The sequence below is a fragment of the Emys orbicularis genome, chromosome 22, assembly GCF_028017835.1.
Source record: "Emys orbicularis isolate rEmyOrb1 chromosome 22, rEmyOrb1.hap1, whole genome shotgun sequence".
Lineage (NCBI taxonomy): Eukaryota > Metazoa > Chordata > Testudines > Emydidae > Emys > Emys orbicularis.
In genome coordinates, this window is record NC_088704.1 from 8,955,341 (window position 1) to 8,973,969 (window position 18,629).

Consider the following 18,629-nt stretch of genomic DNA (forward strand, 5'->3'; position numbering starts at 1 on the left):
GCAGAGCTGCCGGAATTTCACGCTGATTCTTAGAAGCTGAAAACATTGGTTGCATTTTAGAAGCTGTCTTTTATTTTTACTAGTAGGGGGAGGTATTGCTTGTACTTACAGGGCCTGGTCCAAAATCCATTGAAGTCAATGGAAAGGCTCAGAACCCTGCTGAGGAAGGCTGCTAGAACTTGGAACATCTTGCCGAAAAAGGAACAGCAGCTAGCGCAGGAAAGAGATGGGGCTGGCACTGCAGAGCACGGAGACTAGGGCAGCTGTGGGCCTAGCACGTGGGAGAGGGTCCCTTGCAGAGGATGTTTGGGTAATAGAGATATTTTCTGCGGAAGGTGTGGGCGGTCCTTTGGAAACACATCGCCGCAGCCTTGTCACAGTCACAGGTCTGTTTCTGGCAGACGGTTTTCCCACCTGAAAAATAAACCAGCAGGGAAGCATGAGAACAGTACAATAGAGCCCGGGGCAATTATCTTGAATCAACTGCTGGAGCATATGCAGATCCTCTCATTGCATGCCTGAGTGTTGCAGCTAAGCCATCCTATGTGTGGGAAAGTCACTTGGGCCCAATCCAAAGCCCATTGTAGTCCACGGGAACCTTTCTATGGACTGAGGTGGGTTTGGGCTTGGCCCCTTGCCTACCAATTCTACTGCTGCTTTACAGAGGTGTCTGTGATAACAACCTACATGGTGGATACAGCTTCTTACCAAACAGGAAGATCACGACTCCATAACTAGGTGCAGGGGGCCTGCGGTGAACATCTCTCTGTTTGTTTTGAAAATGCTGCTGTTGAGAAGACTGGAACGATGCGAGCCGGCGTGGAGCACCCCGCTTTGTGCTGGCGGCAAAGCAGCCAGGCACATGCCGTGCTGAGGAACGTGCTCAATTCCTTTCTTGCACAGATGCAGAAGGCCGGCACGTCTCCTATGCACCCAGCGACAGCTGAATTTCCCTGGGTGAGTGCCTCCTGGCAATAGACAATAGCCAGAAATCACGCTGCATGTGACACAGCTGGGAGCGCACAGCCTCCCTGTTTGCCAACTTCTCCGAGTTGCTCTAGAAGAAGTATTCCCCTCTGGCGCAGCAGGGCCCTGGGCCTGTACTCAGCTCAGGGTGAAATTCACCCCACAGCCTGGGGCCACCAAAAGGCCTTTGCGCCGCTTAAGTTTTTAAAACAGGGCATAAGTGGGGCAGAAATAGTGTGGAGGCCCTCGTCCTGACCCCTCTGGGTGGGGTGAGTTTCACCCCTAGGGAAGCTTGTCTTGCTTAACAAATCACCTGAAGAATAATCACAACCAGGATCTGTACAGCCTGCTCCCTATGTCAAGCACATTCCACTTGTTAGCCAGCTGAATAGCATTTTCCAGCCTAGTAGTCCCCAGGGTGCTCAGGAGGAGCGAGGCCCAGAGACTGCCTGTCTCTACGGAGAGCGAAGCCATTCAGTCCATGCCTTGGGCTCTATAGTCTCACTTACTGCAGGCTATGTTGCCCGACTGGATGGAGTAAGAATAGGATTCCAGTTTGGGATCACAGCCACGTGCCAACATCTTCTCGTAGCAGCAGTCGTGAGCATGACAGCACCTTGTATGAACAGAGTCAGCATTAGTACAGCACTGGGGGGCGGCAGGAAAAACATGACTAGTTGTTATTTGAATTACGGTAGCACACAGGGTCCCTAAATGAGATCAGAGCACCAGGGGGGGAAATGCTGTGCGCACACAGTGAGACCAGGGCTTGCCCCGAAGGGCTCACAAATCTACAGCACATGTTCCTAGCAGAACATCCTCCCTGTTTTCATTCAGGGAAAGTGGAGTTAAACGCATCCCCTTGCCATTCACCTTCCGCGGCGCTCCAACAAAGGGGATGATTCAATGCCGCTCACTGTTTGCCTCCCAACAATGCAGCATTTGCTTTGATCGATTTCCTGTTTCTCTGCTGTAACTAATGTCTGGTAGCTGAGTCATTACCCAGTGTTCTCAGGAGAGATTTGATCTCTAGTCAGAGGCCTATGCTTTTTTAGGCACGCCGGCGTGATCTGTGCAGACAGCGGATCAGGTAGTGTTGAAAGAGCTGGAGGGGGGGCCTCCTTGAGCAATCTGCATCACCTTGAGCATCCTCAACTGTAGTTGTGAAAAAGCCCAATGGAGACTTGAGGATGTGTGTTGACTAATTCACGGACAGTTCAAACTAGCTAGCAACTGCTCCTCAGATCAGATACACTCAAATGAATAAAATCCCAGGAGTAAAATACGTGAGTAGTTTTGATTTGGTATCTGGATACCATCCGATTAAAGTGGCAGCTGAGGATTGAGAACAAACTGCCTTGGTGACATGCTATGGGTTGTTTCAATTCTGCAGAATGCCTTTCAGACTCATGAACGCGCCAGGGGCATTTCAGGGGCTGGTGACTGTCCTTACCCAAGCTTTGAGAACTGAAGACATCCTCACGTACTTAGATGACTTCATTTGTTCCCCCCAAAATGGGCGGGACGTCTGGTAGGCATGGTATGGGTTCTAGATCTTCCTAAGGAACCAGGGTTTAAATTTGTACTAAACAAATATCAGTTTGTGAGGAGCCACATCACCTTGCTTGGACATAGAGTCAGCGAAGACCAACAAGACTGGGATATGAAGACACCTTCTGTTGTCTTTGCATATAACACCTGCTGGCATTCAACTGTCCATTACTCTCCTTATGAGATTATTTTTGGACTCCACAGACCTATGAGTCCCTCAGACCTGATGTTCGCCTACATAGCTGAGAGACATGGCGGAGTCTTATATCAATGACACCAATCCCGAAGGTGGAAGAACAAGTGAGCCAGAAGCAGGTTTTGGAGCCAATCTCCCCTTGCAGTTCCATGATTCCCTTGAAATGCCCCCCTTCTCTGAATTCCTGGCATGCCACTGGGTTTTGAAAGTAAATGCCATTAGTTATACAATGCACGCTGACAGAATAGTTACTCCTGGGGGGTGGGAGGGGGTCAACACACTCTGATTGATTGCTACTGAACTAAATAATCATCACAATGATCTTTTGTGGGTATCTACCAAGCGTCTTAAAGCTCTTCATAAAAGTGGACATGCAGTAACCTCATTTTACCCGTGGGCAGATTGAACCCAGCTCTCCTGATTCCCAGTCCTGTGCTCTGACCACTTGTTCACATTGCTGCCCTGAGTAACAAATCAAGGGCCATGCTGACGACTCCAGTTCTGGAGGGGAGGAGGGCAGCGGGGGCGCTGAACAGTGGTAGCACTTCCCAGTGCCCTTAGCGCCTGTGCTCTGACTTACCAGTCGGTCGCATCTAGTGGCTGTTTGGATCCTCCCAGTCCACAGTAGCATCCGTAACCATTGTAATTCAGAAGGGCGTTTTTCCCAGTCATCTGCTTAGTCATGGCCGCAAACTGAATCAGGTTACTGCCCGCCAAGGGCAGGCCTGCAACCAAAGAGCTGGGGATAATTAAACTGTGTCTAAAGGGACATCAGGGAAAAACACCCCCGGCCTCCCATGTCAATCCTACTGCAGCCACTCCTGGCTCTCTGATCCTTCTGTAGGCAGGTGTGGGGGGAGCTCCATCCTCTCAGAACGCCGGGCTCTCATCATGAATCTCACCCAAAGCTCCCCTGTGTCTCTCCTATTTACTGCGGGTCCTTTCCACACCAGCTAGTCCAGGGCTGCAGTGTCCTCCGCAGAATGAAGGGGAGTGCCAGAGAGGAGAACCATTTCCTGACCTGATGCAGATAAAGTTAATTGTGCCTAAAGCTGGCGCCCCGGTTGTGCTGCACTCTGTACGTACACAGCATCTTCCCTGGATAGCTCCCAAGCTAAGGAGACAAGACAGACATAGGGGGAACCAGCGGCACAGGACAGCAGTCAGTGGCAGAGTCAGCACTAGAACCCAGTTCTCTAGGGTTCCAGCCCAGTGCCCCAGCCCCTGGACCAGTGGTGTGCAAACTTTTCCAGTCACGCCCTGCCCCCCCTTACCATTCACGGCATTCGTTGCACCCGCCTGCCCATTACTTGTAATCTGAAGTAAACCCTCACTTCTGTGCTGCTGCTGGTGGCGGCACTGCCTTCAGAGCTGGGCAGCTGGAGAGCGGCAGCTGCCGGCCGGGGCGTTGTTGTTGTTTGCGGTGCGGGAGGACTATTTTTTCAATCCCACTCCCGTCCCGCCATGCAATACCCACTCTATTTTTATCCCACTCCTGCTATTATGGCAGCAGGTCCTGCAGCACCCACAGGATCCCAGTTTCCCCCGCAAACCTCTTGCACCCCCCCCCTCAGTTTGCACACCATTGCACTACTTTGTCTCAAGCAAACCATTAAGGCTTTTTATGACAGCAGCTTCTAGGCAATGTCAGAGTTTACAGGAAAATCAAGAGAGTTAAAAACGTGTTACAGAATGGGGATTTACTTACAGCATAGGAAAAGTAACGGGATGCCAGGCAAACGCTTCATTTCAATTGAGAGAGGTTAGAGAAGAAAATAACTGTCCAGCTATAGAAAGCACTAAGCCTTAAAGAGAGCCCAGGACTAACTGCACCTTTACTGCTGTTGGTTATATGGCCATTCCATAGTGCCACTCCTCCTTATTAAACTACAGAAAGATAGGAGATGCAAATATTTACAGTTCTCATCAAAATGTATTTGTTATGCAGCGGTGTGTCTGGGGTTCCTGGACACTGTTGCCGTAGGGATTAAGGCCCAGATCTGCAAAGGTAGTTAGGCACCTAACTCCCCTAGAAGTCCCAGGAACTGGGCCTTCGTGTTTTTGCTGTGGGTTAAATGGGGGGTGAGAGCTGCATTGTGAAATGCAAAACTACCCCGCAGTCAACGTTTTCCCCACATTTTGAGTCTCAACAACGGGCCTGTTGTCACAGAACGTTTTGCAAAACAGGTGCCTTGTCCTCCTAGGATCAGTGTGTGTGACTTTGTGACTAAAAATGAGTTCCCATGGATCAGATTTTCAAACTTCAGTGCCTGAGTTTTGCATGCAAAATATTCCTGTGCCAAAGCGTGCACTGAGGTACCCAAAATGGGCATGAATGCCTACAGCGTGCATCCTTATGAACACAAACACAGGAACCTTATGCATTTCCCAGCCCCCTGTTCTCTACATGCAGTTCCACCTTTGCACGGGTATGTATCGCTTTGCTGTTGCTAGAGATACTGCTGATGGGAAGGCAGAAAGGACACAGGAGCTTTTATTCCCAGAACATTTCTCTGCTGGTTGGGGAAAATATTAAGCAGTATCTTCTCTTTGTACCTGCCCAGGGTAAAAACTGAACCTCTCTCTGTGTGTGGCCTCACCCATCCTTGCCTGAGGTGCTTCCACAAAAGAGCGCTGATGCCAGGTATAGAAATCAGGCAGCCCTTTGCTTTCCATTCCAGAGGTCTCTTGGCTCCAGTGGGTCCCGACAATGCTTGTAACTGAAGGTAAGAGTGGGCCAGGTCATGGCCCGGAGGGCTGCTTTGTGATTAGTATTGCACTAGCCTTCACAGCAACACTCAATCAGAGCCGTGCCCCATTGTGCTGCACAAACTCTGCTCTAATATATATAAAAAGGGGGAAAAAATCAGTTCAACAGACTGTCCTGTGCTGCAGAATAAGGTGTCCTGCTCACCTTTATTTAGAAGCAAAGGAAAGGAAATAGCATGGTAACTAAAGTGAAGGAAATGAATCCGTAACCAGAATATTAAGCAGTGGGGAGCTTATGCCAGCAATCCTAGGAGAATCCCAGTTCAGCCAAATGGTCCCTAGTCACCATTTTTAGTACTGTGGTATTATATATATCCCAGTAGCACTTTTGGGACAAACTGAGATCAAAGCCCTATCATGCTAGGTGCTGTACAAATACATAGGAAGAGACAGTCCCTTACACGCTACATACACAGGCAAAGAAAGGACTATTATCCCCATTTTACAGATGGGCAAACTGAGGCATAGAGTGATTACAGCCCAGCTTCATAAAGGTACTTAGGCACCTAACTCCTATGGTTTCCAATGGGAGTTAGGTGCCAAAGTGCCTTTAAAAATCTGCACTTGGCCAAGGTCAAACAGGAAGTCAGTGCCAGAGCCAGGAATTGAACCAGTCCAGTGTCTCAACCGTCCTTCCTATATTGGCTACCGGCCATCTGATGTGGTTCTTGTCCGGCCTGGTCTGCTCTAGTGACCCGCTTTAAGGTAGAGCTGCTGGACTATTTACAAGCAGTTCCCTGGAATTTCTCTTGTCCTCTCCAGCAAAGCACTCAGAGATCACAGTCCATTCTACAGTCCCACTCCTGGCTCCTGGCTCCTTGGTCCTGGGGAAACAGCAAGTGCAAGCTCTTGTCAGCTGGGTGGTCAGTAAAATGATGTGCTGGGGACAGGATGGCCCCTAGCACATGGGTGTGAATCCCGTACACTTGTTGTCTCGGTAACGAACGTAGCGGCTGTTGAACGTCTTCAGGTTCCTTTCCAGGCAGAGAGCAGTGCTCTTGTCACAGTCACAGACCTGTTCTTCGCACCAGCTCCCCAAAGCTGCCAAGACAGAGAGAGAGAGACGCACGTTTTTCATGGGACAATCGCTGCGACGAGGAGGAAGGTGACTAATTCTCAGGGCCTGACTTCCCGCTGGCCCTGTGGAGTCACTTACACTCGGGCTGTGTGAGTGCAAAGCGGGTATGAAGTACTGCTACAGGCGTCCTCACTCACACTGGTGATAGGTTACATTTGATTGGATGAGATCTTAAAAAGTGAGCTCCTAACACCCCCTTACAGTCAGCTGCATGGACCCCAATTTACCTATAATCATAGACTATCAGGGTTGGAAGGGACCTCAGGAGGTCATCTAGTCCAACCCCCTGCTCAAAGCAGGACCAATCCCCAGACAGATTTTTGCCCCAGATCCCTAAATGGCCTCCTCAAGGATTGAACTCATAACCCTGGGTTTAGCAGGCCAGTGCTCAAACCTATATCAGCTGGCCGAGGGGCCGAAGTCATTGGGTCAGGAGCTGGACCAGGGCTTTCAAGGAATCAAGGTGTGGCAACTCCAATACTTATGGGCCATTAATTCACTTCTTGGGTCCATGACACAAGGGGAGAGAGCCAGAGTCCTTCCAGGGACCCTGGTGCTGCCCTCCCCTTCGAACCCTTCTCTTCTGGATCAATGATAACGTTTGGCCCTTTGGAAGGAGGACACCGAGCGAGAAAGGCGAAGAACCAGACCAGTGTGTTGATTAGAGAGTAGAAGCAAAGCACGTCCCAACCTGACCAAGGAGAGAGAACTCACCACACAGAATGTCCCCGTCCTTGTAGGTGTAACTATATCGCTGTCTGTTCCCATAACATCCACTAGCTTTTAGCCTTTTATAACAGCAGTGATGAGCTCGGCAGCACCTCCAGGGAGAAGGAAGAGCAGAGGTACACGTCAAAGGTCTGCTTACAATGAAAGAGACTATCATCCAGTATAGCCGATCTTTTCTAGGCAAGCATGTCTGGCCATTGTCTAAGCATTTGTTGGATTTACTGTACATATCCGGTACATTCCCACTAATACATGTATTTGTTCATGTCGGAATCACGGCCATATCTGAGGATCCATAACTAAAGATCAGAAATGCCCTGGTGAGTAACTGGTAGAAACTGAGCTTTCTGCAGAAGCCAGTGAGCATCTTAAGAGACTTTCCATCCAGTCGGTCTCCTGCAGAGGACCCTTGATAGTAAACTCTACTGCACTTTATAGGGATATTTAAGCACCAGCCCCTTCTCTCACCATGACAGGCTCTGGGGGACTTTTCCCTTTATGAATCTTGGGGCTTGACTAGGTGAGTGGTTTTTTTGGCGGGTGTTTTGCAAAGGTGCATTTGACCAGTCCCATGGGATTACAGTGCTGCTTGAGGAATGATATATTTTTAAAAAAATCTAGTGGCAATTTACCAATCTGTCGCATCCTTTGGCTCCCCTCTGCCATCAGACCCGCAGTAGCAGCCGTACCCATAATAACTGAGGATGGCGCTTTTTCTCGTGGCTTGATTAATCATCTTTCGAAACTCCAGAAGGCTCCCCTGTGTTCCAGACAGACCTGCAAACCAGCAAGAGCACTAGGAAGGATGGTTTCCTCTAAAGGAAAGATCACTTCCCCCTCTCCTGTTGTTAGTGCACATGGGGAGCACACTGAGTTGGTGAAAGAACGCTGAGCTGAATCCTGGGGGTTAGCATGTGGCTCTAATGCCACAGCCCTTTGCTAGGAGGTGCTATGGCGCTGCGCTGCTCTACACGGGGCACCAGAGAGCTTGTGCCCCCTAGTGGTGTGTTCCTTGCAAAGGGGATGCACAATCCTCATTCCAGCCTTTAGACCGGCATAGACGCTTCCCACAATTGCACTGCTCTTGCTCTGGGGACCGGCACCAACTCCTCCCTGCCCCCTTTCTCCAGCTTACTCTCCTGTGGGAGAGCGGGAATGCACAGCCCTTCCCTGGACCGCGGGGACTTGTATTGCAAGAGGCCCCTGTGCAGCAATGCAAGGGGCAAGGTGAACACCTTACCCTCTCCCCTGCCCTTACACAGAGATGTGTGTGGCCATGCATGAGCTGGGGCCTGAGGCTTTAATATGCCTCACTCGGGTAAAGCTCCCAGTGACCTCAGGTAAGGGCTGAGTAAACCCGACGTCCAGACCCCAAGCTGCGGCCAGGTGTGCCAGGCACCGAGCCTCACTTGCGCTGCCCTGATGCTGGGGATTCTGCTCTGAGGGGGGACGCTGGTTACAGAGCGGAGGCGATCACATAATTAGCGTCGGCTAGGGCGTCCCCAGTTTGCTGTACTCACTGCAGGCGATTAGCAAGGTGACCGCAAAGAGATTCTTCATCTTTGTGCAGGACCTGGGAGCAGAAACACCCGGATCTTTCACACAAGCAAGCAACTCAGTGGTATTGATTTCTGGATCTGCTCCAGTTAGCAGGCAGGCTTCGGATAGCTGGCTGCTGCACAGGAAGCTGCTGAGAGGATAGAGAGGCAAGTCCAAACTTCTGGAGCACGAACCCACTCGTCACGATGAGTCAAAGCCCTGCCTGGGACAGTAAGGAGATACAGCGGATGATCTCTTACAAAGACGTGATCTGTCAGCACCGGCACTTTCTGCCTCTCCTTCTACTGGAGACATTGTACAGGCCAGCAGAGAGCTAAAGTCACGTCAGTGCTGAAATTCAGGAGGCTGATGCCCCTCTTAGAATCTGGCACAATTTGACCCTGCATTTCCCCGCTCCCTGCCCGCCTCTAACTGGTATTTCACTAGCATGCCATTCACAGTCACTACTCAGGATCTGTCTCGCCACGGGTGAAACCCCAGCCCTGTTGGGGTCGAGGGCAAAACTCCCATTGATGTGTGGAGTCAGGACGTCACCCCATGAGTCTACCGTTCTTTTATTTCTTTAGCTGAGTTCCCCTGTAATATTAGGGGACATGGAAGATAAGGGGAGCAAGGGTCATGACCTCTTTCCCACTCCATGTAGATGTCAGAGTGAACTCAGCTATATGGTCTCTCTGTCCTTCTCAGGTCACTTTTAGGGGGGAGGGGATCGTAAATAAGCCAACCTGCAAGTGAGATAAGCTGAGCCCTGCTCCTTCCCGCTCAGGCAGAGGGGAGCGATCACATAGGGGGTGTTTACAGTGGAGTTGTAGGTGTAATTTTCAGGGTGAGCAGATGTACCCAGGCTGATTGAGTGAGCATGCTAAAAATAACAATCTAGCCGCAGCTGCACGGAAGGTGGGACCGGTTAGCTGCCTCAAGTACAATCCTGTCTGAGACCCTAGGTACATAGCTTGGGCACCTAGCCTGTTTCACTGCCCGCTACTATTTTTAGTGATCTAGCTCAATCAGGGCTAGCACAGGTGTGTCTACCTGAGCTGGAAATTACCCCCCCAGCTGCAGTGTAGACACGCTTTAGTGAACCCCGGGGTCCCAAAGCCAATCTCAGCTGCAGCGAAGGGTAGGAAGTCTGTCCCAAGTACAAAGAACTGGTTGTCTGTTCTCCTGTATGGTTACCAGTTAGAAGGAATAACCCACAATGACACACAAGCAGAAGCTAAAACTTGTCAGAATGGGCATCAGCTGCTTGATCCCATAATGCAAGAAAAAGATCAGTAAATAATATCTATAGCACCAATCATCATAATACCCAACCACTTCCCAGGTAAATTAAGTCACTGTAGCAAGGCCTACTAGAGGGCATTCTCTTTTGTAAAGCACTCACCTCCTCTGGGCTTGGGAAAACCTTGGCAGCTGGAGTAACACCTGCTGGAGTGGTTTCTCTTATATTCTCCACTCTGTCCCTCCCACTGCTACCCCCGCCAGGTGGATCTTGTTCTCCAAGGTCCATAATTCAGGATGATCCAGATGAGTGGCCAGGTCTGTAATAGAAGGCGTTGCCTGTTTCCCTCTTTTCTCTGGGTCTGAAGGACTCTTCCATTGTATTTAAGCAGGGAGGAGCGATCATGCTGAAGACCCCCAGTAGAGACTCCGGTCTCTTCTGGCGATTTCACACTGCTCCTTTCTGAATACTTCCACTGTGCTATGAACTCGCAGGCTGGAGTTTCACACCCCTTTGGCAGAGTCTCTGCATTCTGATGTCAATTTGGCAAGAAACTATTTTTTTTCCCTTCAGAACAATGAAGAATGATCACAGCCCCACTGAAATTACCAGGAGTTTTGCCATTGACGTCAATGGGGCCAAGATTTCACCCCATGTCTTCAAGAGTGAGACCGTGCTGGATTGTCCCAGGGAACAATAAATGAAGAGGGCCAGAATCACCAGCTCAGGGAGTTGGTCGGTAAAATCCCATGGGAAGCAAGTCTAAGGGGAAGAACAATAGAAGCGAGTTGGCAGTTTTTCAAAGAGACATTATTAAGGGCACAAGAGCAAACTATCCTACTGCATAGGAAAGATAGGAACTATGGCAAGAGACCAGCCTGGCTTAACCAGGAGATCTTCGATGATCTAAAACTCAAAAAAGAGTCCTACAAAAAGTGGAAACTCGGTCAAATTACAAAGGATGAATATAAACAAATAACAGAAGTATGTAGGGACAAATTTAGAAAAGCCAAGGCACAAAATGAGATCAAACCATCTAGGGACATAAAAGGAAACAAGAAAACATTCTACAAATACATTAGAAGCAAGAGAAAGACCAAGGACAGAGTAGGCCCATTACTCAGTGAGGTGGGAAAGACAACAATAAAAAATGTGGAAATGGCAGAGGTGCTTAATGACTTCTTTGTTTCGGTTTTCACCAAGAAGGTTGGTGGCGATTGGACGTGTAACATAGTGAATGCCAGTGAAAATGAGGTAGGATGGAGTCTAAAATAGGGAAAGAACAAGTCAAAAATTACTTTGACAAGTTAGATGTCTTCAAATCACCAGGGCCTGATTAAATGCATCATAGGCCTTGGCTACACTGGCGCTGTACAGCGCTGCAACTTGCTGTGCTCAGGGGTGTGAAAACGCCCCCCCCCCCGAGCGCAGCGAGTGCTGCGCTGTAAAGCGCCAGTGTAATCAGCGCCTGCAGCGCTGCACGCTAGCTCGCAGCGCTGCAAGCTACTCCCCTCGGAGAGCTCTCTCGCAGCGCTGGCGGTGCGACTACACTCGCGCTTCACAGCGCTGCCGCGGCAGCGCTGTGAATTGCCAAGTGTAGCCAAGGCCATAGAATACTCAAGGAGCTGACTGAGGAAATATCTGAGCCATTAGCAATTATCTTTGAAAGTCATGGAAGACGGGAGACATTCTAGAAGACTGGAAAAGGGCAAATATAGTGCCCATCTGTAAAAAGGGAAATAAGGACAACCCGGGGAATTGCAGACCAGTCAGCTTAATTTCTGTCCCCGGAAAGATAATGGAGCAAATAATTAAGCAATCAATTTGCAAACATCTAGAAGATAATAAGGTGATAAATAACAGTCAGCATGGATTTGTCAAGAACAAATCATGTCAAACCAACCTGATAGCTTTCTTTGACAGGATAACAAACCTTATGAATGGGGGGAAGCGGCAGATGTGGTATATCTTGACTTTAGTAAGGCTTTTGATATTGTCTCGCATGACTTTATGATAAACAAACTAGGGAAATACAACCTGGATGGAGCTACTACAAGATGGGGGCATAACTGGTTGGAAAATCGTTCCCAGAGAGTAGTTATCAGTGGTTCACAGTCATGCTGGAAGGGCATAACGAGTGGGGTCCCGCAGGGATCGGTTCTGGGTCCGGTTCTGTTCAATATCTTCATCAATGATTTAGATAATGGCATAGAGAGTTGACTTATAAAGTTTGCGGATGATACCAAACTTGAAGGGGTTGCAAGTGCTTTGGAGGATAGGATTAAAATTCAAAATGATCTGGACAAACTGGAGAAATGGTCTGAAGTAAATAGGATGAAATCCAATAAGGACAAATGCAAAGTACTCCACTTAGGAAGGAACAATCAGTTGCACACATACAAAATGGGAAATGACTGCCTAGGAAGGAGCACTGTGGAAAGGGATCTGGGGGTCCGTAGCGAGGCGGTCTGGTTTCCCGCTGCCCGGAGAGGGACGAGCCTCTTCGGACGCCAAAGTGGGCGGAGCCAGTGGAGCTTGCGCCCACCCCCCACAGGTCAGGGCACAGGACAGGAAGTATAAAAGCCCAACCCCAGAGCTCACTGGAGGCCCGGCCGCCGGAGAAGCCAGACGCCTGTGGCCTAGCTCCCGGTGGGGAGACTCCTGCAATCTGCGACCGACCCGAGGACTGGCGAGACTAGCCGAGAACTGATGCCGACCAGCCCCCGGGGAAGCTGTTAAGCCTGCCTGCGGCAAGCTACCCAGAGAAACTACCAAGCTTACCGCTCGCCCATTACCCCGAGGAACTGCCAGGCCTACCGCTAGCCAGCTACCCCGAGGAGCCCATGGTGTGTGACCCCGTGGAGGATGCCGTCCGGACCCAGGTACCTCTAGAGGGGAGGTAGGAAGTAGCCCGGGGGCAGCCGACCCGAGTCTGGCTGAAGCACCGCCAGAGCCAATGTCAGTCTGTTGCGGCCAGGATCCCCACTGACACAGCAGTGGGTCTTCGGCCGCTGCTAGGGCCCCGGGCTGGGAGGCAGTGGAGTGGGTGGGCCTGCGTCCCCCCCCTGCCAGCCACCTCGCGGGTGGCCGTCTCCCCCTCTCCCCGGCTGCTCAGAGCCAGGAGCCTGGGGTTTGCTGTTGAACCTGTTTGCTCAGCCCCTGCCTGAGGGCCTGAGCTACTGACTGTTTGTTGCCCTGCCCTGACCCAGGGCCTGGGCCTGTGTAAACTGTTTGCTCAGCCCCTTCCTAAGGGCCTGAGCCAAAGAGACTCGACTGCCCTGCCCTGAACTAGGGCCTGGGTCTGCGGAATAGAGCTGTTTGTTGGTCTCTACTATTGCCGCGGCGTGAAACCCCGCGGCCAGGCTAGTTCCCCCGAGATAACCCGACGAACGTAGCGAGGCGGTCTGGTTCCCCGCCGCCCCGGAGAGGGACGAACCCGGACGAACCCTTCTACAGGGTCATAGCGGGTCACAAGCTAAATATGAGTCAATAATGCTGTTGCAAAAAAAGCAAACATCGTTCTGGGATGTATTAGCAGGAGTGTTGTAAGCAAGACATGAGAAGAAATTCTTCCGCTCTGCTCTGCGCTGATTAGGCCTCAACTGGAGTATTGTGTCCAGTTCTGGGCGCCACATTTCAGGAAAGATGGGGACAAATTGGAGAAAGTCCAGAGAAGAGCAACAAAAATGATTAAAGGTCTAGAAAACATGATCTCTGAGGGAAGATTGAAACAACTGGGTTTGTTTAGTCCGGAGAAGAGAAGATTGAGAGAGGACATGATAACAGTTTTCAAGTACATAAAAGGTTGTTACAAGGAGGAGGGAGAAAAATTGTTCTTCTTAACATCTGAGGATAGGACAAGAAGCAATGGGCTTAAATTGCAGCAAGGGAGGTTTAGGTTGGACATTAGGAAAAACTTCCTAACTGTCAGGGTGGTGAAGCACTGGAATAAATTGCCTAGGAAGGTTGTGGAATCTCCATCATTGGGGATTTTTAAGAGCAGGTTGGACAAACACCTGTCAGGGATGGTCTAGATAATACTTAGTCCTGCCATGAGTGCAGGGGACTGGACTAAATGACCTCTCGAGGTCCCTTCCAGTTCTATGATTCTATGGCTACCCAATGGAAGTTTGGTCTGCGTGAGGACTGCAGGTTTATGTTTAACCACAGATAAATGGTGGTGGTGCTACAACCATAGGCCAAGATGCGAAGGGGATTAGCACAGCAAAAATACCCTCCCCACTACAGTTATTCCAAATCAGTTTGTACAGCACCTAGCGCAGGACGATCCTGGGCCTAGCGCCTCAGAGGTATTTAGGTTCCTGACGTTCATTGATTTCAGTGGGCGGTAGATGTCGAAATACCTTTAAGGAGCTGAGCCTTGATCCGTGACTAGGGCTCCTAGGTGTTACAGTAATCCCAAACTAACGAATCATACGAGAGGCTGCACCTTGACATGGAGTTATTGTCAACCTTTTCATGCCCAAATTCGGAGAGTGTTTTCATCGTCCATTCCCACGGCTATTACAACTGCTGATTTGTTCCGCTGAATGCACTAACTCAAGGGGCACACACCAACGGAGCCCACAGACCGGGGTGGAGATTCCTATCTTAATTGACAATAGGCAGCCCAGGTGCACAGACAGTAAGTGCATGCAGACAACCTGTGGTCAGAGGAATTGAGACAGTCACAGTAGTTCAAGTCAGTATGTAGGTGCCAACATCTGTAAGGTCTGGAACAATCACCTGTCCCCTGTCCCTTGAGTCCCGATTTACCTCCATCACATTCCAGGTGAGTTGCGAGGGATTAGCAGCGCCTTCATATTGAGTTCCACAGGTCGCTCTGCTCCAGCGAGTCTCAACAATGCTTGAAACTGAGGCTAAGGGGTTGTTGTAGTAACTGGATGGAAATAATCTACTTTTAATGCACTTCGGGACAATTCCTAGTGCCATTAAATTCACCTGCTAAAAGCCCATTGATGGCAGTGAGAGCTGGATCTGGGTTCATGGACTGGGCAGAACTGACTGGCTGAAGGTTCCCAGAGGAGTGGAGGTTGTAGATGATTTGAGCTGTTTGGATTGGATCCAGATGTTTCTGCATCAGCTATTGAGCAGCTATCATTTAAAAACAACAACAAAACACTGCTTAACCTTTAGCCCTGCACTATATGCACTGGGTGCGTGAGCCGCATTGTCTAGAATAGAACATAAGCTCCATGAAAGAGAGATGACGTCAGCCTTTACGTCTGTGCACTGCGGAGCACGCTGGTGGCTTTCAATAATTCAGTGATAATAAGGGCATAAGCATGTGTCACCGTACTGCAGGATATGTTGCCAGGTGGAGAACCCAGTCACTCCTACCCTTTTTGTCCCACTGGGCTCTTTGCTCCAGTGCTTGTAAACAATGCTTGGGTTTGAAGGCAAAACTAGACTAGGTCCAAGTGTTCGCACTTTCATTGCGCCGAGAGGGGGAGCACTTCTCTTGTCTCCACCAGGCATGCTGAACATGGAAGCTATGGAGGAAGGGCCTCCAAGGAAGAGAACCTGGTTAAGGTGACATGACAGAGTGCCCAGGACTTCTCTTATGATGGTTAAAGGGTAAAAAGAGGGTGGTGCCTTTTGTAATGGGATGTGAACATTTGAGAGCATCCCCTTAGTAGCCTCTTCCCAACGCGGGTCCTGTGGTGCCCCTGTTGTTATCTAAAGCTGTCCTTGCGGCATAAACACCCAGGTGGGGACAGGAGAGCTAGTTACGCCACCTACACTCCCTGGGGGCGAAGCCTCCCTGCGATCCAGGAAGGATGCAATGTACAACTCCCTTGTGCTAGAATTCACTGAACTCCTTCAAGTCAGGAGGGTGACGGGACCCAGGGAAAATTAACCAATCATTTCCAGCCAATTGGCCACGTGAAGTGATTGGAGGGGTTCTGTGCTTCTGTTGGTAGTATACCTACCTCCATCCCCCTTACACAGCTGGTGGGCTGGGAGATGGGGGCAGCGTTATGGTTTAGTTGAACCTGAACTGCAACTTTCCAGCCTTGTAGACGGTCGAGATAGTCTTTTAAACTATAAACATGTTCCCCCTTCAGCTGGTTTTTAGAACAAACTTCACTGAGAAGCTAACGAGCGATTTGGGGCGGTGGATAATGATCCATTGTGGAGAAAATGTCCCTTTTGCAGACTCAGCTTCCAGCAAAAATTCTCTGCCATTGAGAGGAATCGAGAGCCAGCAGCAAGCGAGGACTCTTCCGATGCTTCCCCTAGGCCTGATCACAAGAGAGGCCCTGGAAAAATCAGACTCTAAACAGTGGAACCATAAAGAGGGGGCTAAGGATGGACTCATTGGCAAGAAGTGGGGGGATGGAGTTAAGGGGGCTGGCAGAGAATAAAGGGAAAGAAATACAGGGAGGGTAAGAGATTTCCCAGAGCCCTGAGAGAAGAGGCAGCAAGAGAGAGAAAAACAGCTCATCTTTATGAAAAGTGATTAGGGCACTGGCCTAGGACTTGCGAGAGCTGGTGTAAGAGGGTGTGCTGGCCCTGTAGCACCCCCTCCTGGTCACGCATGGCTTTGCAGAGGCCTGCTTCAGTTTCCCCTTCTCTCAAGGCTCCTTAATAAACTCTGCAGAGGCTCTCTCATGGCCAACACCACCCCTGTCCAAGGCTGGTTTAATAACAAAAAACAGTTCAAGACAACCCCAAATAAAGTCCATCATCACCACAACACACAAGCTCACACTCAGCTCCGGCATCTTCAGCCACTCCTGAAGCTCTTCCATTCCAGCCGGCTTTTCACCAAGCAGCCACTCCCAGCCCTGTCCCCACTGGAGCTCAGCCTTCTTTAGCTGCGGCTCAGAGAGGTCAGGAGGCAAAGCCCCTCTCCTGGTTACACAGGGTCTCCTGCTCACTGCAACCTCTACCAGCACCCTGACCCCCTTGGGCTGAGAGAGGTCAGTGGGTTGCCTTCCTGCCCCTGCTGCTGTTGTCCTCTTTATAAGACCCAGGTACCTTCCCTTAAGCCCAGGTGGGCAGCAGGCGTGCTGGACCTCCATTCCTTCTTAAAGGGGCCAGTCAGGCTGGGACACCTGGGTTTAGTGCCCTGTTCCATCCCAGAGTTCTTATGTGATATTGGGCACCTCACCAGCTCCACAAAGGGACGGCGGCGTTGCAGTGCTCAGCATTGCAGTGCCTAGAAACTCACAGGAGCCACCAAGCCTGAGTGAGGTGCCCAGGGTCCTAGACAACGAGTGGGGAGAAATAGGCACCTCAGAATGGGATCCGTGAAAGCCAGCACGCCAAGGAGAGGTGCTGACGACAGGGACGTGTCCGAAGCCCTGCCCCTCTCTTGGCAGGAGCTGCCTCAGTCCAAGCTGCGAGGAGGGGGCCTATCTCTGCTAGCGATCCACGAACGGCAACCTGGCTCCTGGAGTCAGGCAGGTAGGTGCCAAAGCTGCTTCTTGCGGGAATGAGATAGGAGCCTGCCTCGCTCCACATAAAACAGCTGGAGGAGGAGGTGGTGGTGGTGCCCACCTTAGCCTGATGGTTAGAGCACTCACTGGGGATGTGAAAGGCCCAGGTTCAGTTCCTCCCTCTCTGACACGGGTCTCCCACCTGTCATCAGAGTGCTCCACCACTGAGCCAGGGGATATTCTGGTGTGGGGCTCCCTCCCCGTCTCTTGTTGGAGCTGCTCCACTATGGAGAAATAATGGAAGAGCGATTGGAGCAGCTGGGCATCCTAGCCACTGGACTACAGCCTCTTTCTCACACTCTTCTTCTCTTGGCCCAATGACTGTTCCGCTGTGTATAATACTTAAGTCATCATCAGGCCAGAGACAGCTCAGTGGTTAGAGCCATAGGCACCGACTCCATGGGTGCTCCAGGGGAAAAAATTAGTGGGTGCTTAGCACCCACCGGCAGCCAGCGCACCCCTCCCCACCAGTGCCTCCTAAGCACTGGCGGGCCCTGCTGATCAATTCCTCCCCCTCCCTCCCAGCGCCTCCCGCCCACCACGATTAGCTGTTCTGCGGCGTGCAGGAGGTGCTGGTGGGGAGGGGGAGAAGCAGGGATGGGGCGCGCTTGAGGGAGTGGGGGAACTAGGTGGGAAGAGGCAGGGCGGGAAGAGACAGGACGGGGGTGGGGACTTGGGAGGCGGGGTGGGGGGTTGAGCACCCCCAGGGCCCAGAGTAATCAGGCACCTGTGGTTTGAGAGCTCTCTGGTGAAAAGGGAGACCCCTGTTCAAATCCTCTCTCCCCTGCTGGCGGAGAGGGAGAGAAATTGAACCTGGGTCTGCCCCATCCCAGGTAAGTGCATTAACCACTGGAGACAGACACCACCACCTCCTTCTGCAACCAGATTTTGAGTGGGCCTCATGCTGGTAGGCGGCCTCTGAGCATGCCTATTGGATTGGGCCCTGCATGCAACTTAGGTGGAGGAATGCCTGTTTTCCATGTATGAATGGCTCTGAGGCTTAAATGGAAGATGGATGCCTAGGGGGGTTAGGCACCCAAATACCTGTGCGGATTGGGGCCTTAGGCTCTCTGTGTCTGTTTCTCATCTGTA

At 50.8% G+C, this 18,629-nt stretch overlaps 2 protein-coding genes across 2 annotated transcripts; both read right to left on the reverse strand.

Moving 5' to 3' along the window:
• Positions 1–271: 271 nt before the first annotated feature.
• Positions 272–3,397, reverse strand: LOC135893338 (group IIE secretory phospholipase A2-like). Its single transcript, XM_065421131.1, has 3 exons — positions 3,294–3,397; positions 1,476–1,582; positions 272–414 (listed from the first exon to the last, which is right to left on the reverse strand). The coding sequence occupies exons 1-3, from the start codon at positions 3,395–3,397 to the stop codon at positions 272–274; spliced, it is 354 nt and encodes a 117-aa protein (XP_065277203.1).
• A 2,983-nt stretch (positions 3,398–6,380) lies between these two features.
• On the reverse strand, positions 6,381–8,849 carry LOC135893449 (basic phospholipase A2 homolog Gln49-PLA2-like). Its single transcript, XM_065421268.1, has 4 exons — positions 8,810–8,849; positions 7,922–8,066; positions 7,275–7,381; positions 6,381–6,523 (listed from the first exon to the last, which is right to left on the reverse strand). Exons 1-4 carry the CDS (start codon positions 8,847–8,849, stop codon positions 6,381–6,383), a joined length of 435 nt encoding a protein of 144 aa, XP_065277340.1.
• Between the last annotated feature and the right edge of the window lie 9,780 nt (positions 8,850–18,629).